The sequence below is a fragment of the Protopterus annectens genome, chromosome 4.part0 (genome assembly GCF_019279795.1).
Source record: "Protopterus annectens isolate FY-2018-M chromosome 4.part0, PAN1.0, whole genome shotgun sequence".
In the NCBI taxonomy this organism is placed as follows: domain Eukaryota; kingdom Metazoa; phylum Chordata; order Ceratodontiformes; family Protopteridae; genus Protopterus; species Protopterus annectens.
Genome location: NC_056733.1, coordinates 975990500 through 976016335, shown reverse-complemented (window position 1 = coordinate 976016335; position 25836 = coordinate 975990500). Strand labels below are relative to the sequence as shown.

General features: G+C 41.1%; 1 protein-coding gene across 2 annotated transcripts in view; it reads left to right on the top strand.

Moving 5' to 3' along the window:
• The window catches only part of LOC122799706 (rho GTPase-activating protein 24-like), a 1273531-nt gene that overhangs the window by 1060133 nt on the left and 187562 nt on the right, over positions 1-25836 (top strand). For both annotated transcript variants that reach the window (XM_044068942.1, XM_044068943.1), the window contains one exon: positions 21820-21893. In XM_044068942.1, coding sequence (XP_043924877.1) covers positions 21820-21893 — 74 coding nt within the window. The remainder of the gene's footprint in view (positions 1-21819; positions 21894-25836) is intronic.

Below are 25836 nucleotides of genomic sequence, written 5' to 3'. Positions count from 1 at the left end.
TGTATGCTCAATGTATGTGGCTGTGCACTGAAGAAAATTGGTGAACAGAAAGCGCATGTGATCTCACTCAGCCTATGCCAGTAAAAGAGAAACTATCAAAATAATCAAAAATAAATATAACATTCAGTGCACAAGGCAGGTACTGCAATCTGAGAACCTGTTATTACGGAGCAACAAATCCTTTGCCACATGGGACCACTGCAAACTAATCATCGACTGAGTCTTAAAATGACTCTCTCAATTTAGCAATCAGTGCATGTGCCATTCTTCATCTATGGGTCATAACTTTTGGGTAGCTGGCTAAGATCTGCATACACAGAAAAAAATAGTTTTCCTTAGCAGGTTGCTGGATGAATGTCTGTAACAAAAGGAGGACCTTGGTGAGCTTTGAGAGGGAACAGGCAATTGCTTCTCTGAGTGACCCTACTGCTATGGTCTGGGCATTTGCTGTAAACAGAAAGCTGCCGCTAGCAGTGTCCCACAGGGTTTTGTCCTGACTCATCTCCTCTTTCACTGACATGAAAACCAGTATCAAGCGACAATGGGTAATCAAGTTTGTTGATGAATGCAAACTGGGAACAGTTACCAAATCCCATTCTTATACTCAAGTTTTCCCTCAGGAGCAGCACCAGACCAAAGCTTGGTGTATTAATCAGCATCAAGAAATATCAAATAGTCCCCTTTGGTAAATCTAGCATCATTACTGCTTACTACATAATTAATATCCCACATAAATTTGACATAATCATCATGGACGTGGGCACCTGTATCAATGACAGGCACTAGTTTGATCACCATGTCGCTGTGTTGATTATGACATCTTTCAACTTTGCACAACTTACCCTCCATGGTATCTTCTCAAGGTCCAAAGATATTATAGTGCCACCTTATTCAGTCCTTATCAAGCCCATCAGTTAATATAATGGTCTCTTCTTTGTGTACCTCACTAAGCACCTAAACCAGATGGTGACACCACCATTTTTCCTTTCCTAAAAGATCTTTGGTATCAGTAGCTGTAGCTAATCTGATAGCCCTGTCCTTCCCCTAAGTGTTAAACAGACTGATGAGGGATGATCTTTGCTTATCCTTCACTGCTACAGGTGACCCACCACTCTTTGAACTCCTTCACCTTAGCAGAAGCAATGATAAAGCAAACACCCGTTCTAGAAACCAAAGCCTATACAACAACATCACAAAATCATACAGCATGACAGGTAAAATATGTAATAGATCCCCCGCTTAGTTATGAAGTAGGCTGTCCTTACCTATCAAGCAGAGTACTTCCTTGGAGACCTTTAAAACCAGGTTGGATGACTGCATGGGTGACCACAAATTTCTCTAGGAAAGTTTACTTGATGGGGGGCATTGTGAACCTCCCACCGGTACTAGATGACGTATCTGAACTTCTCTTTGGTGCCCTTGCCCATATGCTTAGTAATAACTTATGAAGCTATGAGCAGGAGTCAAATTATGGCAGGTGAGGATGCCTTAGAGTACCTTATGTGGGAGACATATGAACCACAGCCCATTGGGAGAGAGCCCAGCCAGATCCAGGATCGGATACACTAGAGAGATTGTATCTCACAACTTGTGTTGTAATGTCTGGGAAACCAAACGGATGAACTGGAAACTTCTGCCTGGGATATGGATGTCTGCTCTGCCCTGATCAGCTAGATACCACTTCAGTCCTCAGCAGAACAAATGGTTTAGAAAATGGACAGATGCTCAGACTTATAACACAAGCTTTATAGTGTTGTTCTAAAGCATTGTGATGACATTCTCAGTAAACCTTTAAGAAGATGCCAGAGTCATTCCAACAACAAACACACGTCATGACTTACTCACAACCAGATTACTTTATGCCATTCAGCCAGACACTTGGCAAATACATCGCCCAAATGGGAAAATATCTGCAGGGTGGGACAAAGCTCCCCACAGTCCTCTCCTCTAAGTTGCTAAACACAAAGAATTCATAAATGCAATGAGAGGTGGAGTTATTTTTTTTCATGAAAGAAATGCCTTCTAAGCAACTTCAGTTGTCTGGTTTTGTTTCACTAATTTGACACGAGGTAAAGCACTGTGTTGCCTAGAAAGTGTCAGGACCAAGTAAGAGCACATTGCACAGCAACCAGGAGTAGAAGAATACACCAGATATCACCACAGGGAGCAACTTAACATTTGTATTTATCCTTTCCTTCCCCAATAACTACTTTACTGAGGTTATGGTCATGGGGGGAGCCAGTGTCTGTCCTGGTACTTAGTAAGGACAAGGCAGAGAAACTAATTCTGGATGAGATGCCAGCTTGTTGCCGGACATGCACACATGCATGTGAGCATGCTCACACACACACACACACACACACACACACACACACACACACACACACACATGCAGCTGCAGAGACAGGACAGTTTCACCTTCTAGACACTTTGAAGAATCACCAATTCAAATCCAGCATGTCTTTGGAATATGGTAGGTGCTGGCAACAGCTTGTGAAACTCTAAGTAGGCAGATGAAGTGGGTATGTGCAGACTTCACAAAGAAAACACCACACCTGAAAACAAGCAGCAGTGGTAACCTGTGTGTTCCTGTGGCACACACACAACTTGACATTTTGTTACTGTAAATGAACACATATTCCAAACAACAAATAAGCCTCATGAACTCCAAGACCAAAGGATTAATTTTATTATAAATGTCAGTATTATAAATGTTACCACACCATCTAGTGTTGTGTGAAGAGCTGAAAATATTTGTATTGGAATGTTGGTAGTCATATATGTATCTATATATTTATTTTTATTTAAGTCTTGTTTGTATCACATCCATCAGTCTGATGAGGTCCTAACTGTGAATAAAAGTGTTCAATGGTCACATTTATAATAATAGTAGTTCCTTAATATTAAGTTGGCATGCATTTGTCTTTTTTCATCATACAATCAACCCCACAGGAGCAGATAACCAGCAAATGTGTAAACATGGGTAAACAGCAGTCCATGCAAACATATAGATCATAGGCTGCCCTGTCAAGCAACCACATTCCAGTTTATTGCACAGCAGGAAAATACTTTATTTGAGTTTATTTTTAATTAAAATGCATAAAAATGTCAAGGGATTTATTCACAGCGGTAATAATTCTATTCTAGTTTTGGACACTCTGTGACTTGCATTTGGCTTCTTGCCCCAGATTGAAGGGAACCAAAGGCCTTTGAGGATAAAGTCATGCAGGGCATTTGTCTTAATTCCTAGGGCTATAACTATATTTCTCAGAATGGTGAAAAATGGAACAAAAAACTTGGAAATATATGTTTAGTACACATTTATGGTACCTTGGAGTATTTACAACAGGAGTGTCATCTGTATCCTACAAAAACTTTTCAATAGTCTAACATCAAATTTCACAATTCAGTGTTTAGGTTTTCAGAACTGTGACTCTTAATAGTGATAGGGAGCCAATTCATGGAGTTTTGTGCCAGTACAGCTGGCTCCCTATTGTAATTCTGAGACCCAACTGAGAGCACCAAAATTATGGAAAACGACAATGACAATGCAAGCGAATGGCAAATATCGCAAATCGCTGTTCTCCTTTTAAAGTTGCTTTTATGGGACAAGCCATACCTTGCAGAAAGGAAAATTCTGTGAGACTCGGTGATGTTGGACTTAGGTGATATTCGATGTCAGACTTAGGTGAGACACAGTGATGTCAGACTAAGGTGAGACACGGCGATGATGGACTTAGGTGAGACTCGGTGATGTCAGACTTAGGTGAGGCATGGTGATGTCAGACTTAGGTGAGACTCGATGTCAGACTTAGGTGAGACACAGCAATGGACTTAGTAAAACTAAGTCTGCATATTCACACAGTCAGTCTTCCCATTCTGGAACTGACACTAATGAGTCTCCAAATTACAAATAGTTACCTATCCAATCACTGTACAAATCTATTCTCTTTAACTTTTAAAATGACATTCCAAGGCAAAGCTGTAATAATTGTTTGCAGGGTGCAGGCAGCTTCCTCTAGTAAGGCACTTATTTTTACCAGCAGTATATACATGGAATCCTGCTTGGATTTTTGGAATACAGTTCATTGTAAGTTTATGCCTGGCTGTATAGGCTCTTAAGGTTGATCAAAGCCTGGTTTAGACTTCACACACTTTCACACTTGCACTGTGATTGCGTAAAATGTATAACCAAACTGTATCTTCTCTAAAAAGCCACAAGCTTCACTTTGCAAAATAAGCAGGTACAGTAAAAAGCTACGTACATTTCAGGGGCTGGAAAGTTTGCCATGACATATGAGGTTATTTTCTTTCTTACCTTAATGATATGAGCTTGAGACAACAGGTAACAACACTAGTTACAAGAACAGAACTGCATATCTGAGCAGAAGAAAAGATAAACAAAGTTATTTAATTAAACATGCCAGGCTATGTAAATTTAGACGTGAAGTTTCAGGTGAAATGTAAGAAGGCAAAGAGTTTTGTAGCTTTAGAGCATCAAACGTGTTGACAGCTTATTGGTCTTGTGAAAACATGATGAGTTTCGGTCTAGGAACTCTGTTGTATAACACTCAGAAATGAGTCTAAACTTCATTAAAGCCCCTATAATGTGACTTAAGCTTATCTCACAATTCTCTAGTGTACAGTTATAACACAGGAAGACAAGCTTTGAAAACCTTTTATGCCACAGCTACGTTTGTAGGTTTGCACCTGATTTCACAGGTTTGCATTTACCTTTTGTCTTCTAGTACATAGTGTGATCATGTCTCCTGTGTTTGCAGGTTGTCTTTTAAGAAACCTCTGAAAAGACATGTTTATCAAGTTCTTTTTATTACAGTTTACTAAGGTGTTTTAGTAACAGTTGGAAGTTTCAGCATCTTTATCACACGTATAACCAAATGGTAGCTTCAGTAATATTTTGATGTTACGATACGTGTGCATTACTCAAGGAAAAGTGTGCACTCATGCTTGTGTTAAAGTCTCTTCTGATACACTTGTTAGAAGATTTATGTCCATTCTTTAACATTCAGACACAGTTATAAGTTATGTTTACATCAAAGCAGTATTTTGAACTGAAAATTAGTGTGACATGGTTAACCTCTCACAGGAACTCAGGGTGAGAACAGACACGTATTAATTACTACTAACTATATATTCCAAATCTTGAAAAAGGGCAAATTCCCAAACCGTGATGTACTGTGATCGCACAAAAAAAGCAGCCTGCAGCCTGAAAAACAAAGGCAAAAACAGCAGACGTGTCTCTATGCATTTAGCATTTGCTCTGTCAGTCTTTGACCATATGTGTATGAGACATAGCGTGATAGCTTCACTGAGAACTGCCTTCCAGATGGGACCAGTATCCTGAGGCAAGATCACTTGGGTACATTACAGCTCTAGGGCCAAGAAGAGTATCTGAATGAGGAGAATAGGATATATATATATATATATATATATATATATATATATATATATATATACACACATATCCAAAAGTCTCCCAACAAAGCAAAGCAAGACAGTCTGTAGATAAAATATCAAAGAACCCAAAAGCAGAGTAACACTGTAAGAAGGCACAACATCCAAACACGTAAATCCAAGTATAAAACTCCTTTATTGTACAATAGTACATTCCATGTTACACTTGAATGTTTTTTGATCAATTAAAATTCCCTCCAAAACTCTTAAAGGGACATGAACAAAAATCAGCCCTTTAATTGATTTTATTGTGTATGTATATAAGGTGTTTAGTTTCATCATTTCTAGTCTGATGAAGTGGTTTTGTTCAACCGTGAAAGCACTTACCATTGTACGATAAAGGAGTTTTATACTTGGATTTAAGTGTTCGGATGTTGTGCATTCTTACAGTGTCACTCTGCTTTTGGGGTCTTTGAGATATATATAGATATATATATATATATATATATATATATATATATATATATATATATATATATATATATACTGCGGTGGTGGTGCTGCGGTAGCGTTGTCGCCTCATAGCAAGACGTTGTCCCATTCGATTCTCATCTAGAGTGTCTTCTGTGTGGAGGCATACGTGAATGGGAAGTGCCTTCGTTGAAGGTTCATAGGTTCATACTAGTCTGTCTGCCCTGGGGCATTTATAAGCCTAGCCCGAGTGTGTTTGGCTTTCGCCACCATTTGATTTGAGTTTGCTGTGCCCTTTTTAAGGTTAGTTTACTGTGCCTCTGTCTAGTAGTGACACAGAAGTAATCCCCAGGGTAAACCTATGATCTCCCATCCACTCATCAAGATTCCTCTTGAAGAGAGTCAGTGAGGTGCTCTGCCTAACATGGACTGGGATTCTATTCCAGAGCAAAGGGAGCCTCTGGGTTATGAATCTGTCCCTCCAGCATGTTCTATTTATTTCTGTGCAGAGGTTCAAGTCCCTCGAGTGTATGGTTCTAAGGGATTTAGATTTTCTGAGGTGGAGCATGTCCATTAATTCTGGGTTGGACATAGCTTTGTATGTCAGGCATAGAAGTAGGCGATATGCAACTGAGTAGAGATGGAGTTTTTTTAACCGGGCAGCATATGAGGTCTGTTTGAGTCCTTTGATCCTCTTTGTGAGGTAATTTTGGGGTCTTTCTAGTTGCTGCAGGTGTCGGGTAAGGTACATCCCAAAAGGGGCATTGTATTCTATGATGGGCCTGATGAGGGATGAATAAAGGGGCACTATTACCTCAACTGATCTAGATGTGAATCCTTTTGTGATAAGGTGGGCTATGCAGAAGGTCTTTCTAACCACTTTGGCAATGTGGTTGTCAAAGGAGAGATTGCTATCAACTTGGTTCCCCAGGTCCCTAATTACTTCTTCCGTACTTAATGGGTTACCACCTATGTGGTAATTTGTGGGCACTTTGTTTTTGCCAAAGGGTATGACTATACACTTTTTGGCATTTAGCTTTAGGCCATGGCTCTGGCACCAGTTATCCATCTCTGTGAGACCTTTTTGGAGGATGTTCGTGTCAGCTGGAGAGTCAATTATGGCGCCCAGTTTGCAGTCATCTGCGAACTTGGTCAGCCATAGTCCTCCCGTGTTGGCCTGTACCTCGGAGAAGTATATACCGAACAAGATAGGTCCCAGGACAAAGCCTTGTGGGACACCACTTGTAACCAGTTTCGAGTCTGACATGGCTCCGGCAATTCTGACTCTGTGGGTTCTGTCTTTGAGCCAGTTAGCAACCCATCTTGTGACATAGGGGTTTATATTTAAGCTGGATAGCTTATCTATGATGCCTGAGTGGGGTATTGTGTCAAATGCCTTTGCGAGATCCAGATAGGCTGTGTGGACTACCTTCCCTTCATCTATGGCCTTGGTGACTGTTTCGAAAAAGTCGACCAGGTTCAAGAGGTAGGATCTGCCCTTGACAAAGCCGAATTGGGTAGGATCTAGTGTCTGTAGGTCCCCAATGTCTTTGTTTATGAGTTCCATGATGATCCTCTCCATGGCCTTGCAGATAAGGCTAGTTAGGCTTATGGGGCGATAGTTACCAGGGTCCATTGAGGCACCACCTTTGTGGAGTGGGACCACTGTTGCTGTACGCCATTCTTTGGGTACATATCCTGTAGTGCGGCTGAGATTGTACAGCAGTTTTACGTGAGGGTTTAGTTCTTCTTGGAGTTCATGTAGGGCGCAACCTGGGACACCGTCTGGTCCCATTGAAGCAGTGTTTTTTGCTTTGGAGAGGGCGGCTTTCACCTGAGCATCTGAGATGTTAGGGAGGCTGCACTCTGCTGGGATAGATATTTGCTCCTTTGGGTGGGAAGGGGGGGGAGAAGTTTGCACTGAACCTGTCTGCCAGGATGTTGGCAATGTCTGTGGGTTCAGTGTATTTTTTGTCATTTAGAATCAACTCTGAGCATATCTGGGAGTTGCATCCCAGGTTCCTAACATAGCTAAAGAAAGCCTTGTGATTGTCTTTAGTGTCCTGTGCAATTTTTCTCTCGAAGCTGGCCTTGGAGGATTTTATGAGGGATCATCATTTTTTGCTAGTACTGCTCAGAGATGCCTTCCCTTTTAGGGATTTTGCTCTATCATGTAGTAGCTTCCTCCTTCTGTTGTACAACTTATTTATGGCTGGGGTCCACCAGACTGGATGCCTGCCTTTGGACAATTGGGTCTTAGTTTTGTTTGGGATAGCATGATCCATGCATTCCTGGAGGTGTCCATAGAATGCGTTTATATAGGATTCTGTGGTTTGGACCGTAGTTTCCACTGGCCCGGGGGCCTTGAAGGATTCCACCTCGGTTTTGAGAAGTGTGAAGTTCACTTTTGAGAAGTTTTTCACTGTGGTTTTCTGGGCTGGGGATGGGGTCGGGTTTTGGATATCCAGTGAAATTAATTTATGGTCTGATCTTACCAATGAGGGATACACTTCTGGTGTGGAGCATAGGGTCCCCATGTTGGTGATGATCAGGTCAAGTATGTTTTCCCCTCTTGTGGGAGTTGTGACTAGTTGTTTCAAGGCATTTATAAATTCCAGGAACCTTTGGGCTAGGGTGTTGGGGCTTGAGTAATGCTCCCAGTCAATGTTTGGGTAGTTGAAGTCACCCAATTTAATGGTGTTCAGAGAGATCTTCATGTTCTCCAATGTTTTCAGGAAAGCCCAGTGGGATTCCTGATTTTGAGACAGTGGTCTGTAGCATGCTATAAACTGAAAGGCAGTTTTGCCCACTGTTAGTTACACATGGATGGTTTCTGATGCTTTGTGCAACGCCACTAACCTGGAGGTGTGGGTATCCTTGATAAATATGGATACTACCCCCTCCTTTTGTGGTTCGGTCCGAGTTTTGGGGCCAAAAAGCATGATATGAGGTATAACCTGGTAGTGCTGGGGTGCTCTCTGGAGCCTTGAACCAGGTTTCTGTCACTGCGCAGATATCAATGCTCTCCATGCTGAGGAGAGCTTTGAGTGCATGCATTTTGAGGTTTTGACTTCTGGTGTTTAGCAGCATTACCCTTAGTTTCTTGTTCTTTGTGTTTTCTATGGAGGTGGGTTTGTCTTTTGAGCCTTGCCTAAAAAAGGCACTATGGGGATGGGAAGAGCCTTTGCCAGTATCCGAAAGCCCAGGGGTGACAGGTGCAAGCCGTCCCTAGCGAAGAAACGTGGCTTGTCGAGCATGTCATCCCAGACTAACAGGCACTGGATCCCCTTTGAATGACACCATAATTTTAGCCAATTGTTAAAACTGATCATTTTGTCTTTATACTGCGGCATCATTCTAGGTGAGGGTAAGATGCTGCTCAAGGCCAGGGTCATACTGGCCTGGGCTACATGCTCAGAGAGCTCCTCTATGTCTCTTTTCATGTAGTCGAGGGAGGTACGTCTCAGGTCATTCACACCAGCATGTACTATGACAGAGTCATATTTGTACTTGCTTTGGAGTGACCTGAGTACTTGCGTTATGTGGCAGATCCTAGCGCTCGACAGGCAGCTCACTGTGACCTTCCCCTTGTTCAGCCTGGTGAGCGGGACGTCAGTGTGTCTGACTATAGAATCACCTATTACAAGTGTATCAGGTGTGTTATTCAGCTTTAGGGGCTGTGACTGTTTGGCATACTGACTTTGTGAGCTATGTGTTGCACATGTTTTGCTGTGGGGTAGCATTTGCTTGGATGTCTGCTTTGGAGGTCTTTGCTACTTAGGTAGATTTTTATTTAGAGCCTCCGAGTATGTTTTTGTGTGTTTATGTGTTTGGTTTACTGTCATGGTAGGACTATGTGAGACTGGATTAGTGTTGTGTGAGGTTACCTTCTCCTCCTGACTGGTTACACCAGTTCTGAGGTGAGAGAGCTCAGCCTCCAGTTTGGCTATATGGTTGCATCTCTCACATATGTTTGAACCTGTTTGGAGGATGAGAAGGTTGTCCATGTACATGAGGCAGTTGTAACATTGCCTCAAGATTCCCAGATTCACCAGCTGGACTGGAGAGGAAACCATTAACTGACCTTTGGACATGCTTAGAGTAGAAAAGGGAACTCTTTTATCACTTAATTACAAAGGACCAATAGGGGACAAGGTAATCATGGAGAGTATATGAGGATGTAGTGCTTTTAGTTTATTAGTGCAAGAGTGTAAGATTGCTTATTTGGGCAAGTGCATGGTCTCAGATTGAGAATAGGGTGTTTAATTTGAGAGATAGAGCAGTTCTAAGGGAAAAAGTGTAGAGCAGACTTTGTGGAGCCAGGAATAGTTTAAACCCGATTAGGCGGCGCTGCCCGATGCTAAGCTATGCGCACAATCGTGCAAAGCCGCTCTAAAGCGGGTTTTTATGCAGGGAACTTCAAAGAGCTAGAAATGGCCCAAAACGGCCAATTACTACAAGATTCTTGTGCTGAGGTCACTCCTTCAGGGACAGATAGGCTTCTCAAGGCTCCCCACTCCCACTGGTGAGCAAAGGAACTTCCTTCTATCCAAGTAAGGAAATGGGCAATACAGGAACTATCCAAAAGTCCAGAATACAGCAAAGCCTGTATAAGGGACTATTTTAGTTTAGGAAAGGTGGGAAACAAGGATATTTTTTTTTTTTTTTTAGGAAAACAACAGGAGAATTGCAGTATATTCAATGCACAGACTAGCGCACTTGAGTGGGCAGCCTCAACAGTTAAATACAACAAACAAACTTTTAAACTAAGTGCAGGTAATAAAAAACACAAAAACAAGCTTATAACAGTTAAATCAGCAGTGTAAACTCGCTTTTCGGTGAGAAAGGTTGTGCATCAGGGCTGGTAACCCGGTATGTAAAAATCCACTACCAATCATTAGCGGACCAGAGTTCTGCTGTGGTGACCCCTAACTGGGAAAAGCCAAAAGACACAAACAAATATATACATATATATATATATATATATATATATATATATATATATATATATATATATATATAGGTCTACTTGAAAACACTGACATGCCAAAACACCAATGACGAGAACACAGAGACTGGAAGATCGACAACTGAGATGACCGACAATTTAAAAGCCCGATGCTTAGAACACCAACATGTTAAGGTAAATGTGCGATAGTGACAGACTTTAGGGTTAGGGATGGGTTAAGTGAGTTAGGGTTAGGGTGCGGGTAAGGTAGGTGTGCGATAGTGACAGACTTTAGGGCTGGGGCGGGTTAAGTGAGTTAGGGTTAGGGCGCGGGTTAGGTGAGTGTGCAATAGTGACGGACCTTAGGGTTAGGGTTTGCGTTAAGGTTAGTGCATAGATAGTTGTGTATGTAAGGTTTAGTGTAGGTTTGTAAGGTTTTTGGTGTGCTTGTGTTGTGTGTGTGTTTTCTGGAAAAGGTATTTGTTTTGTTTTGTTAATGTCGGGAATGTGGTTTGTCGGGCATGTGAAGTTTCGTGCTTTTAAACTGTCGGTCATCTCAGTTGTCGATCTTCCGGTCTCGGTATTCTCATCATCGGTGTTTTGGCATGTCGGTGTTTTCAAGTAGACCCATATATACATATATATATATATATATATATATATATATATATATATATATATATATATATATATATATATATATATATATATATATATATATATATATATATATATATACACATAGAGAGAGAGTTAGATACACATATGAGTATGTAGATATAGATAGGTATAAATAATTCAGATGTGTACACTCATAGAAATCAAATATTAATATATATCCTACATATTTAGGTACTATGTAACCAAAGAATTTATTCCTGTTCTCTAACATGAAATGAAATTGTAATTGTGTCTTTTTTACTATGATTGTATCTGTAACTAAACTATGTAATGCAGAGCTTTTCTTCTCGGGCCTCCACTGAAAACGGGCTCCCTGAGCACAGTAGACCTCCCCAGTCATCAAACTGGAAATAAATAAATAAATATAAATACAGCAATAACAATAAAGTAAACATTCCATGTTACCCTTGAATGTTTTTTGATAAACCATTTTAATTCATCTGGGTTTAAAACTAAGAGTGAGAAAGTCACACAGAAAAAACAATCAGTAAAAACTAAACAAAAACTCCAGCCAACCTAGAACTTTCACTGAGTGACCTGTCAAACCTCTTGTATCAGAGGCACATGGAATATATGCAAATGACCCTTATGAACCTATATGGCGATTCTGAATGCCCATGACTTATTTCTTTTTAAGTCATTTCAATGGACAATTTCAGGCCAATAAAGCCAAACCCCAATAGCTAATTTGCATATATCCCATGTGCCTCTAATATAAGAGGTTTGAGAGGTCACTCAGTGGAAGTTCTAGCTTGGCTGGAGTTTTCATTTAGTTTTTACTGATTGTTTTTTATGTGGGATCTTCACACTCTTAGTTTTAATTTGTTAGTTGGGATATTTTGCAGTCACCCTAATGGTAATGGACATCAGCTGGGTATAACAGCCCTGTGTTTCTCATGCTTAGTGAAGCCCTCTGCTTGTGCTCTGCTGATGAGGTTATAACAAAGCCAAAATATGCATATCCACAGCTAGTGGGGTTTGGCTTGATTGGCCTGAAATGATCCAGTTAAACGACTTAAAAAGAAATAAGTCATGGGCATTCAGAATCACCATATAGCTGAAACACCTGATGTTCATAAGAGTCATTTGCATATATATCCCATGTGTCTCTGATACAAGAAATTTGAAAGGTCACTCAGTGGAAGTTCTAGGTTGGCTGGAGTTTTCATTTAGTTTTTACTAATTCAATTGGGTTTAAAAATGAGGGCCTGTGTTCAGAAATGGTAGTTTTTTTTAATTGATATTGTCCTTAATCAGCAAATAAACAGATCAAGCAGTCAGGATACACTGTTAAAGTGAACATATCACAAGGATGTTCTTCATTCCACATTGCTGCAGTCCTAACCATTGGGGTAGTCCGCTGTCCCAGTCGGCCCGAATACCAAAGTATATGGCTGACGTCGGTCAAGGCGCATTAGACTGACGTCAGTACGTCAGGGTACTAATGCGCATGACCGACGTCATATCCTCAGTCTTTTTTGCCGCATGGTCCGATGCAGAAGCAGTTTTGCGAGTGCAGGTTGGCGTTCTGAAATTTTCTGAAGTCGGAGTTTCAGACCGAATCAAAGTTGGCAAGTACCCGTTGGGAATATTTTGGTTTTTCTTGCCTCAGTATTTAACCGGATGTCAGAAAAAGTGAATAACTGTATTTCTTGTGGGAAACAGATACCTCATAGGGATTACCATACCTTGTGTATACCTTGTTTAGGGCCTGAGCACGACGTTGTTGGATGCCGCTCTTGTGCTAGATTTAACAAACGCACTATTAAGAGAAGGTTAGACTGTGCCAGGTTAGTTTTTGGGAAGCGTTGTAATTATAAAATGCCGTCGGATGCTCCGACGCCCGCTTCGTCCAAAAAATGCAAGGACAAAGCAGCAAAGCCTAGAGTGGAAGAACCGGCAGTCCCGGACGTCGGTTCTTTAGAAGGCTCTGTGGAGCCGGAGGTTTTGCCAGGAGTTTCTTTGGAGTCTCAGGGAGAGACTTTACTGTTACAGGATGTGTCCTCTCAGGAGGTAGGCCAGGCTGAAGGGGCTTCTCAGGTGGCTGTTCTTCCCTCTCTTCCTAAGGTGGTTAGAGCCTCCCCTTCTGTTTCCAAGGCTTCTTTGAGAGGCAGGCCAGGTTTAACTTCAGTGGGTTTCTCCTAGCTCTTCAGGATCTTTGCCTAAGAAACATATGCTTAAAATGGCAGAGGATTTGATTACTATGATTAGAGGCTCTATGCCCCCTCCTGATAAGAGGCCCAGGGTGGAGCCTGAGTTTGAGAGTTTTGAGCGGTGTTCGGAGGCTTCTGAGTCTTCGGCTGAGGACTTGCAGGAGTATCCTCCTTATTCTGATTCTGATGTGGATGATTCTACTCCTTCAGCTTCTCCTCCTGAGGATTTTTCATTTTCAGAGACTCTGCATTCCATGAGGGAGCATTTTAAATGGGAAGGTCAAGATTTCTCTGATTCCAGGAAGAGGCTTAGGGAATTCTTGTTTTTACCCCAGCATAGGCCTTTAGCTATACCTCCTGTTCTGAATGTGGTGGAAGATGTTTTTGCAGAGGCTTCCCTGAACCCTGATTCTTTGCCTCCTGCCCCAGTTAAACCAGATAGGTACTATAGGGTGCCTGAAGCTCACAAATATCTTTTTAAGGGTCCTAGGGCTGACCCGGAAACTGTCTCTCAGGGGCCTAAAGGTGTTAAGGCTTCTGTTGTTAAAAATCCTGTTCCTCCTGATAAAGAGGCAAGGGCTTTGGATAGATGGGGAAAGAAAGTGTATACTTCTTCCACTTTAGCCATGAGGGCGTTGAATTGCCAGTTTCACATGTTAAAATATCAAAATTATCTCCTTTCACAATTGAAGTCTAAGGTGGATGCTCTGGCGGAAGGTGTTGAGTGTAAAGAGTTGCAGGATTTAGTTCATGTGTCTGAACAGGTGGGTAAGCATTCATTGCAATGTGGTTTTGATGCTGTGCAGGCCTCCTCGAGGGTGGCTGCCACTGGTTCTGTTCTTCGTAGGCACGCCTGGTTGAGGGATCAGAATTTAGCTGAGCATGTTAAGACAAGGATTTTGGATGCTCCTTTACAGTCTGACGTGTTGTTTGGTTCGCCTGTGGAAGCAGTTTTAAAGAAAATGGAGGACAAGGCTAAGTCTATGCAAACTGTTAAAGATTTTTTGCAGGTGCAGCCTCCGAAGTTTAGTAGAAATTGGCCTACTAAGGGATGGACATATCCTGCTTATGATTCCCAGTCTAGGGGTAGGTCTAGACGTGGTAGGGGCAGAGCTCAAGGTTCTTTTAGGCCTAGAACAGGGAGTTCACCTGCTCAGACTTCTGGTGAGGGCAGGGGTCAGTCCTTTCGTAGACAGACCCAATGACCTGCCTTTTCAGCTGCCAGTACATTCTCGTCTGGCAGCACCTTTGGGAGGAAGGCTGGCTCTTTTCAAAGAAAATTGGGATTTAATTACCCAAGACAGATGGGTTTTGGATATCATTCACCACGGTTACAGGTTTTATTTCCATACCTTGCCTCCTTTCAAAGGCATGCCAGACATTCCTCCTCTACAAAGAAAAGAGGCTCACAAGCAAATTTCTCTGTTACTCCAAATAGGGGCCATTCAGCCAGTCCCTGTGCCAGAAAGGGGCCTAGGATTTTATTCTCGCCTGTTCCTAGTACCAAAGAAGGGGACACGTGGAGACCAATTTTGGATTTATCTATCCTCAACACTTATCTGGACATTCCCAAGTTCAAAATGTTGACGTTACAACAGCTTTTACCTCTGCTGGGCAAAGATCACTGGATGGTAACTTTAGAACTCAAGGAGGCTTACCTTCATGTGCCTATCAGACTGAGTTGCAGGAAGTATCTACGTTTTCGAGCTGGAAATTCCCATTATCAGTTCTCTGCATTGCCCTTTGGCTTATCTACTGCACCCAGAGTATTCACAAAGGTTCTGGCTCCAGTGATAGCTTACTTCAGGCAAAAAGGAATTCAAATCTATCCTTACTTGGACGACTGCCTGATTCTGGCTCAAGAAAAGGAAGACCTTTTACAGCATTTGGAATATGTGATAGCAGTGCTAAGATGCCTAGGGTATTCTGTGAACGAAATAAAGTCCAGTCTAGTACCCTCTCAAGACATGTGCTTTCTGGGTGTGAGACTGAATACAGCAGCCCAGATGGCCTTTTTAACCCCGGACAAACAAAAGAATCTTTCCATTTACCTCCATCAACTATCTCTTCAGTCCGGGCTGACTGCAAGGACAGTCCTTCAAGCCTTAGGGTTCATGGCATCTTGTATTCTGGTGCTTCCCAATGCCAAACTGCATATGAGGAAGCTGCAATGGTATCTCAAAAATGTATGGACACAGCACTGCCAGGATTTGGACACTGTCATTCGAATAATACCTTGCATTCAACAGGAATTTTTGTGGTGGGCTCAGGAATGTCACCTAAACAAGGGACTCTCTGTGACCTGGCCAGAGGCGAGTCAGATTCTAACGACAGATGCCTCAGACATTGCTTGGGGAGCTCATCTAAATGGAAAGTGGATACAAGACAAGTGGCCTGCCAGACTACAGCATCTACATATCAACATGAAGGAGATGTTAGCAGTCCAGTTTGCATTAATGGCTTTCAAGGAGTTACTTCTTCCAGGGCAGGTGTTGATTCTAACAGACAACACAACTGTCATGTGGTACATCAACAAACAAGGGGGAACACATTCTTACCCGTTGTGCAGGCAAGCAATGATTTTATGGGAGACTGCGCTCAGCTTGCAACTAACTCTTCAGGCAAGGTTTCTGCCGGGAGCACAGAAGTCCTTAGCAGATGTGTTAAGCAGACAAATCATGGATCCCCACGAGTGGAAACTGGATCTTCATGTATTTCGGAAATTGACAGTGTCATGGGGAACTCCAGACATAGATCTGTTTGCTTCTCCACTAAACCACCAGCTGCCAAAGTTTTGCACAAAGAGGTTTCATCACACAGCTTGGAAAGCGGATGCTCTTTCTTTCAGTCGGAAAAATCTTCATGTGTATGCCTTTCCACCTCTGCCTCTTCTCCCAAAGGTGCTCCTAAAGGTCAGACAAGACAAGCCAAGGATGATTTTAATAGCTCCAGATTGGCCTCGGCAACACTGGTACCCATTACTGAGGAGTCTGGTAAGGAAGCCTCCATGGCCTTTACCTTTGATTCCACACCTGTTGTCCCAGAGGGACGGTCACCTGCTCAATGTCAAGCTTCACTCTCTTCATCTAACAGCCTGGCATATTCTGTTTTGAAACACAGCAGGTCTCAACTTCCTCAACAAGTTTTAAATGTGATTATGGAAGCCAGAAGACCTAGTACAAGGAAAGTGTACGCAGAAAAATGGAAGAGATTTTTATTTTGGAGTGCAGCAAAGAATTTGGAGATTTCTGAGCCTAATTTGAGTGTGGCTCTTCAATATCTTACTGAATTATTGGACAAAGGTTTGTCTTTCTCTTCCATTAAGATTCATGCTGCAGCAATTTCAGCTCACTATGATTGTGACCCACCATTGTTTTCGCATCCTTTGTTCAAGCAATTTCTTAGAGGGCAAAGAATATAAGACCCCACGTAGAGCTCCTACTCCTGCTTGGGATCTCAATTTTGTGTTGGAGAAACTTACTCTACAACCTTTTGAGCCTGCGGCTACTGCTGAATTGAAATACTTGTCATGGAAGACTGCTTTTTTGTTGGCCATTACTTCTGCAAGAAGGGTTTCTGAATTGCAGGCCCTTATGGCGGTAGAGCCTTTTTTGAGTTTCCATAAGGATAGGGTATCATTACGTACTAATCCTTCTTTTATGCCTAAGGTGGTTTCTAGTGTGGCTTTAAACCAGACTATTCATTTGCCTACTTTCTATGCAGATCCCCAAAATAAGGGGGAAAAGATTTTGCACACTTTAGATGTACACAGGCAGTTGCGTTATTATTTAAGCAGGACTAAGGATTTTAGGCAGTCTCAGCAGTTGTTTGTTTCTTTTGCTTTGAGTTCTCAGGGCAAGCCTGTGTCAAAACAAACTATTTCTAAGTGGATTGGGTTTTGCATTGCATTTTGTTATTCCCATCATGGCAAGGAGATTCCAGCTGGGATTAGGCCTCATTCCACTACGGCTACTGCCACTTCAACAGCATTTCTAAGGGGGGTGGCAACTAAGGATATTTTGGAGGCAGCTACTTGGAGTTCAGTGCATACTTTCTCTAAGCATTACCACCTTCCTCTCTACTCTAAATCTAGGGCTGGTTTTGCCACAGCTATTTTGCAAGGCATGTTGACAGCTCCTGCTTCCTTATGATTTGCCAGCCTCCTTACCTCTGCTTTGGGATTCTACCCAATGGTTAGGACTGCAGCAATGTGGAATGAAGAACATAGTACAGTTTTGTACCTACCATAAATGTAGATGTTCGAGGATCCACATTGCTGCAGTCCAATTTACCCTCCCTCCTTCCCCTCTGTGTTTGGGGTGGTTGTGTGGGTGAGGTTATACTCTTGTAATTTTGTATATATTGTACATATTTTTGGTGCAGGAGTGTTTGGTGTTTTTGGTTTTGGCCTTGTTTTTTTAGGGTCTTCTGACATCTGGGGCAAGAAAAGACTGAGGATATGACGTCGGTCATGCGCATTAGTACCCTGACGTACTGACGTCAGTCTAATGCGCCTTGACCGACGTCAGCCATATACTTTGGTATTCGGGCCGACTGGGACAGTGGACTACCCCAATGGTTAGGACTGCAGCAATGTGGATCCTCGAACATCTACATTTATGGTAGGTACAAAACTGTACTTTTCAGAGCATACCTCCCAACCATACTGAATTACTCAGTTTTTACCAAGTTTTGGGGTCCAAATAATGAGGTGCCACTATTCCCGAGTGGCACCCCATCATTTCTGACTTTTTTCCAAGTTTTTAATTTTTTCACGCTTTTTGAGCTGACGTCATCATGTGTGTGATGATGTCAGCCTGTCAGAATTGCTTTCCTGCTCTCTGGCTGTTTGAAATCTGTGAGCACTTATTTCTATAATTAAGCTTACCCTGTTGGCAAATCTGCGAGCACGCTGATGGGAATGAGCTTTTAAGCAGGTACTGCTTTTTTCTATGAACAGAGTTCTTTTTGGGAAGATATTTTCTTCTCCACAGGCTTATGGTGTATGTATGAGTGCACAGAGCTTAGTGAAGTTATTCAGGAGAGTTATCTGACTGCTTTTAAGGTCTCATCAACGGAGTACATGTGTGTGTGTCTTTCCTGGCTGGCAAATGAGTGCACTGAAGGAAATGAGCTCTTAAGGTACTGCTTCTGCTTGTTTCTGTGAATGGAAGTTTGGGAAGGTATTTGGGAGCTCAGCAAAGGTATTTAGCTGCACGGACAGAGAGAGAGAGAGAGAGAGTGTGTGTGTGTGTGTGTGTGTGTGTGTGTGTGTGTGTGTGTGTGTGTGTGTGTGTGTGTGTGTGTGTGTGTGTGTGTGTTGCAATTTGTCCATATTTTGGGGCTGTATTCCCCCATTATTGGCTTTGTCCAGTTTTTTTGTGCTAATAGGTTGAGAGCTATGGTGAGAAGTGAGAACTGAATTCACTAAATGATAACCATTAAGTTTCAGTCTTCTTCATGTCTTTCAATAAGCTGCTGATTTGGCAGAGTGGTATGTTTGTCTGATTGTAGGGCACAGGGTCCTGGGTTCAAGACTTGGCAGTGAAATGCATGGTGGTAACACATTTTATTCTAGCAACTTTCCTAAAGCTGTGCAAGATGCCTATGGCTTACACTACAGTCATTCTTTCTATATATGTATATATATATATATATATATATGTATGTGTGTGTGTGTGTATATATATATATATATATATATGTGTATGTGGGTGTGTGTGTGTGTGTGTGTGTGTGTGTGTGTGTGTGTGTGTGTGTGTGTGTGTGTGTGTGTGTGTGTGTGTGTGTGTGTGTGTGTGTGTGTGTGTGTGTGTGTGTGTGTGTGTGTAATTTTGTTATTATTGGTTCATGCATTTTGTTTCATTGCCTACTGGAAAAATGTTCAAACAAATTTAAAATGCGCTCTTACTTAAGTTTAACAAGTGTGCTGTATTATACAAGGGATATAATTTAATAAAGTCAGGAAGGTGTATCAAAGAATGCATGTATGTTTCTTGCTTTGTGTGCAAGGGGCCTATGATTTGAAAACAGCCCAAAGGTAATCTTTATCCAGCACTGGCCAGATGCATTTTCTTTGGATGTGGTGTGGGTTTCAATGCTGTTTCAATGAATGTGAGTTTCAAGGGCAGAGAAGTTTTAATGCCAAGTCTATTTTCATTGTGAGACAGTATTGCTTTGTTTAGCAGTTTGTTTAGCAGATGTGTATTAGCTTTTGTGCATTGTGCTATAAAATGTAAAAATAAAATCCAAATAATCATTTTAGAAGTAAAGCAGTATGCACACATTAGTGTTTATGGTAAATGGGGTGAAATAGCCAGGTAATGGGACATTGGAATGGCTGCAGCAGGACTCTGGTGCCATATTTTGGTTCTTTTCTTCAGTTTGCGTTTGAAAATTGGTATCCCACAATTCGAATGGGCGGGGTTACTTAATTATGTATGCAAATTGTACGTTAATCAGCATACAGATTTATACCTATTTTTCATGGGTCTTGTCCAGATGTTTGATGTTTCCAGGTTGAGAGGTATGTTTCAGAGACATACAAAAATTGTAGCAGCAAGATAAATGGAGACCTGAAAAGTCTGCCTCTAGGGATCAATTAACTGCATCCCAGTGCATGTAGAGTATTCCTTACTTTTCGTCTTTCCTGGTCTCTTTTGCCTCTGCCATTCTGACCCAATTTGCCTCCAAAGTGCAGAGTGCTTCCTCTGGTAAGACATTCTCTCTTCCCAACAGTAAATGTGCAGAATTGTTTTTTTTTTTTTTTTTGTAAGCTGATTTCCATACTTCTATGTGCTAAGAATGCATATTTCTATCAGCTAAAGCTACTTCTCATATACGGGTATGCTGAACAGTTACTTTTATAAAAGTGTCTCCCATATCCAAAGTTTCTTCTTATATGTCCATATCCATTCTATCCAAGAAAGTATGACATTGAAGTTCATTATGTCTGCACCTGCATCGACTTATCAGAAATAAATGGTTAGAACTGATTTTGTTTAATCAAAGAAACACACAAACAAAACAATCAGTTGCTGCAAGGAATGTTGTTTTATAGACCTTCATTTTTAAGTTCCAATAACAGAATAAACCTTGGCTGCAGTCAAGTATAGTGGTTAAAGTACTTAACTATCAGAGTCCGGGGTTCAGTTCTGACGTCTGGTTACTGTCAATGCATACTTTTTTGGTGTCTGCATGGGTTTTCTCCAGGCATGCCAATTGTCTCCCATTTTACTAAAATATTTGCTACAATAAATCTGTTTATTTAATTACTCTTGTCTTTGTTGACCAGTTTAAATCTGAAAAGGATCCATGAAGGGCCATTTTTCATTTAGTCGGTTTATAAATAACTCCTTTTAGCTCCTAGTGTCATAGTGTGTGACTAAGACCAAAAACAAGGAAACTTAATTTCATGTCACTCTCTTTGGTCACTCCAGAGAAAAGGACAGGTGATCTCAGTGGACCTTCCTAATTATCAGCATTAATATAAACTGATTAAATTGATAATTGTAGTATAAAGTTGATACCTTTACCCATCAGGGAGGTACAGCAATTCTGATCATGTTTTAAGCTGAATGGCATATTATAAGCAATATTTTGCCAGCTAAAGAATAGTATAAAATTACTATTCTAAAAAAATGTGGTGTTGTGGAAGAAAAAAAAAAGCAAGCAACAAACAGATAGCCGAGGCAAGTACAAAGCATTCCACTGCAGATTTCTTAGTCTCATGTTCACTGACCGTACATATTTGAGCTTCATCTAGGCTCAACACCACAATATGTGTGTCTAGTAGTTAATTGGATATGAGGAAATGATCTTATGATAAACTTGTCTTCGTGGGTCATAAACCTAAAGTCTGCTGTTTGATCTTGCATTTCATTATGGAGTCACATACCTGATAATCTCAGTCAGGGTTTTACTCGTTAGCAGAGTTTTATATACTAACCAACTGTTCTTTCATTTTCTTTCTAAGAAGCTTACCTTAAAATGTTGGCTTTCTTTTGTCTGTTGTTTTTCAAGCCTCCTACAGTCAGACTTTCTGTCGCCTCAGAGTCAGTCAAATTACAGGAAATACACTGATCTACAAAATATTTAGAAAGTTGATAACGCTGAATAATTTGCAAGCTGAACATGCATTTTAATTTGCAGGGACTAGAGGAGTTAAAGAGGCTGCTTAAAGACCTATCAGCTGTGAACTTAAACCTGTTACAGTATATTTGCAGGTAAGATTTTGCAATCAAACAGAAAAGCAAAGATATGTTTTCATCTTGTCTTTTAAACAGTGCAATTGAAAAAGCATTTATTATACCACACTGCATTTTGACACATAACTGTAGGACTTATGGACTAGTTCAGACAGATTCCAAAAGCTATCGCATACCTCTCAACTGTCAGGACTTTCACAGACTGTTCAGATTTTTGCTTCATATTTTGGAAAGATACTGATAAAATGGTTTTCTGGCAAATCTCCAAGGACTGAAGTCATTAAATAATGACACAGATTTGAGTTGCAGACTTTGTATCCTTCAGAAAATGTATGCTAACACAAAAACTTTCTAAAGTGATGAGCAATATTTATAAATTCTGCCTTTATTTATCCCATTATTTTTGGCTTTGTCCAGATTTCTTGTACTAATAGGTTGAGAGGTATGAAGCTATGTGACTTTTTTACTTCCCTTCCCAACATATTTCCTGATTCCTGGTCCACTATCTTGACATGCATGCCCAACCCTAATGCAAAGAATCTCACTACACCTTTACTGTATGTTTGTTTCATCTTGGCCTATTGACTAATTGATTACCAGGCATCTTACCACATTAATAAGTGAATGTCTTTTTTTGTCTTTCATTTCAGAAACATCTTGTCATGACTCTGCACATATCACATCCCCACACTTTTTTGCCACATATCTTGTTACTGCACAACTCATTCCACAATCTGTGCCACATATCTCATTCCCACTTTTTATGCTACATACATCACCCTCACACCCTCTGCCACATATCTCATTCCTGCACTCTGGGTCACATATCACATCCCCACACTTTTCTGCCACATATCTTTTTACCACACTTCTCATCCTCACACTCTCTGCCACATTCTTGCACTCTGGGTCACATATCTCATCTCCACACTTTCTTGTCACATACCTCATTCCCACATTCTCTGTCACATATCTCATCCCTGCACTCTGGGACACATATCTCATCCCCACACTTTCTTGTCACATACCTCATTCCCATGTTCTCTGTCACATATCTCATTCCTCCACTCTGGGTCACATATCTCATACCCACACTTTTTTGCCACATACCTCATTCCCATGCTCTCTGCCACATATCTCATTCCTGCACTCTGGGTCACATATCACATCCCCACACTTTTTTGCCACATATCTTTTTACCACACTTCTCATTCTCACACTCTCTGCCACATTCTTGCACTCTGGGTCACATATCTCATCTCCACACTTTCTTGTCACATACCTCATTCCCACGTTCTCTGTCACATATCTCATTCCTGCACTCTGGGCCATATATCTCATCCCCACATTTTCTTGTCACATACCTCATTCCCACGTTCTCTGTCACATATCTCATTCCTGCACTCTGGGCCACATATCTCGTCCCCACACTTTTTTGCCACATACCTTATTCCCATGCTCTCTGCCACATATCTCATTCCTGCACTCTGGGTCACATATCTCATCCCCACACTTTTTTGTCACATACCTCATTCCCATGCTGTCACTGCACTGGTACTAGAACACAGATTATAGCACCATTAAGTGGAAATGTATCCCTCCATATATCTAGCCCTCCTTTATCAATAGCATCAGACTTTTGACTTGAAAATAAACCACGGCTTCTGATAATGAAACATAACCTCCAGCTTCCCTACTGTAAACGAGGCATGGTTTCGGGTATTCTACTTGAAGGTGATACTTGGTCTCAGATATCCCATTTCAAAATAAAATATGACCTTAAATGGATCTCTTGAAAGCAAATCATGGTGTGAAACACACTGGAAATAAAGCATGGTCTTAGATGTCCCACTTGAAGGTTTGAGGAAATGGAGTATACTAGTTATTTTTCACCATAACATAATTTTAAAAATGCCCATTATCTTGTGTTTTATGTATTCATTGTTTTGTAGAGAACAGAAAATGTATTATTGTCTGCTTCATTCCCATATATTATGTATTTGCGATCTTAATTTGTTTTAGCCGTATTTAGGATATACTTACTATGCCGCAATGATATGGGTTTGGTTAGTAGCCATAGACTGTAGCCGGCTTTTAACTATGCCTGAGTGACATGGGTTTGGTTAGTAAACATAGCCCATAGATGGCTTTTTAGCTATGCCTGAATGACATGAGTTTGATTAGAAGCCACAACCCATAGCCAGATTTTTAACTGTGCTGGAGTGACATGGGTTTGATTAGAAGCCACAGCCCATAGCCAGATTTTTAACTGTGCCAGAGTGACATGATTTTGTTTAGTAGCCATTGCCATTTTTTAACTATGCCAGAGTGGCATGGGTTTGTTTAGCAGCCATAGCCCATACCTGGCTTTTTAACTGTGCCTGAGTGACATGGGTTTGCTTAGTAGCCATAGCCCATAGCTGACTTTTTAACTATGCTGGAGTGAGATGGGTTTGTTTAGTATCCATAGCCCATATATGGCTTTTTAACTGTGCATGAGTGACATGAGTTTGGTTAGTATCCATAGCCTATATCCGGCTTTTTAACTGTGCATGAGTTACATGGGTAGCACAGGTACTGAAGGAGCTTGCAGGCAGACAGAAGAGTGATAAGACAATGCCTGCTTGCTTCGGTCAGGAGTAAGAGGGTAGGTGCACATGCCCAGGGTGCACACTTAATGCTACATGACCTTAAGAAATCCCCAACTTCCTCGTGCCTTGCAAGGAAAAGGAAAGGAAACTTCTAAACAAAGAAAAGCAGGAATGTTGTATTAAAAGGTTCACAAGTATAAAGCTCAGAGGATTTTGGCTCTGTTGTTTCTCTGCTTACTATAGTCAGGGGTACAGTGTTTGATTCCTCCCACCTCCATTTGCATATTCTATGATTCCAAACAAATCTTTTACCCAAACAGTCCTCCAATGTTGCCGCAAAAAGGAACAATTGTGTCCAGTGGGCTTATACAGTTGAAAAATAACCAGGACAGTAAAGAGAGCAGAAGGGCTGAAGCACGACAAAAGACTAAATAAGCTGAGGATGTATGTGTTAAATAAACAAAGGGAGAACAAGATATGCGATTAGGGAAGGTAGCGTAAGGCTGTGGAACTCAAAAGAAAGGAGGAACAAAAGGTGAAAGTTGGCAAGTGGACGCTACCACGTTTAGGCTGAATGTAAAACTACTATGTGAGAGTTGTGTTGATGTGAGTAGCTGAAGCTTGTGGCCTGAAGGAGCTTAATTACCTTTCAGCTAAGAAGACTTACTTTCTCACTGCTAGATTTAGAAATGTATTTGTGGCAAAAATGTATACTGGTAAAAACGTAGCAAGTGAAGAAAGAGTCAAAACACAGTAAGGGAGAAAAAACATAGCAAGGGAGGAAAGAATAAAACATAGTAAGGCAGAAAACAAAAACATAGCAAGGGAGGAAAGAGTCAAAACATAGTAAGGGAGAAAAAACATAGCAAGGGAGGAAAGAGTCAAAACACAGTAAGGGAGAAAAATCATAGCAAGGAAGGAAAGAGTAAAAATACAGCAACTAAGGAAAAAGTCAAAAGATAACAAGGGAAGAAAAAGTCAAGACATAGTAAGGGAGAAAAAAACATGGCAAGGGAGGAAAGAGTCAAACATAGTAAGGGAGAAAAAAACATAGCAAGGGAAGAAAGAATAAAAATATAGCAACTAAGGAAAAAATAAAAAAAACAGCAAGAGAGGAAAAAACATAGTAAGGGAGAAAAAAAACATAGCAATGGAAGAAAGAGTCAAAACATAGTAAGGGAGAAAAAAAAACATAGCAAGGGAGGAAAGAGTAAAAAGATAGCAACTAAGGAAAATGTCAAAAGATACCAAGGGAAGAAAGAGACAAAACATAGTAAGGGAGAAAAAAATAGCAAAGGAGGAAAGAGAAAAATGATAGCAACTAAGGAAAAATTCAAAAGATAGCAAGGGAGGAAAAAACATAGCAAGGG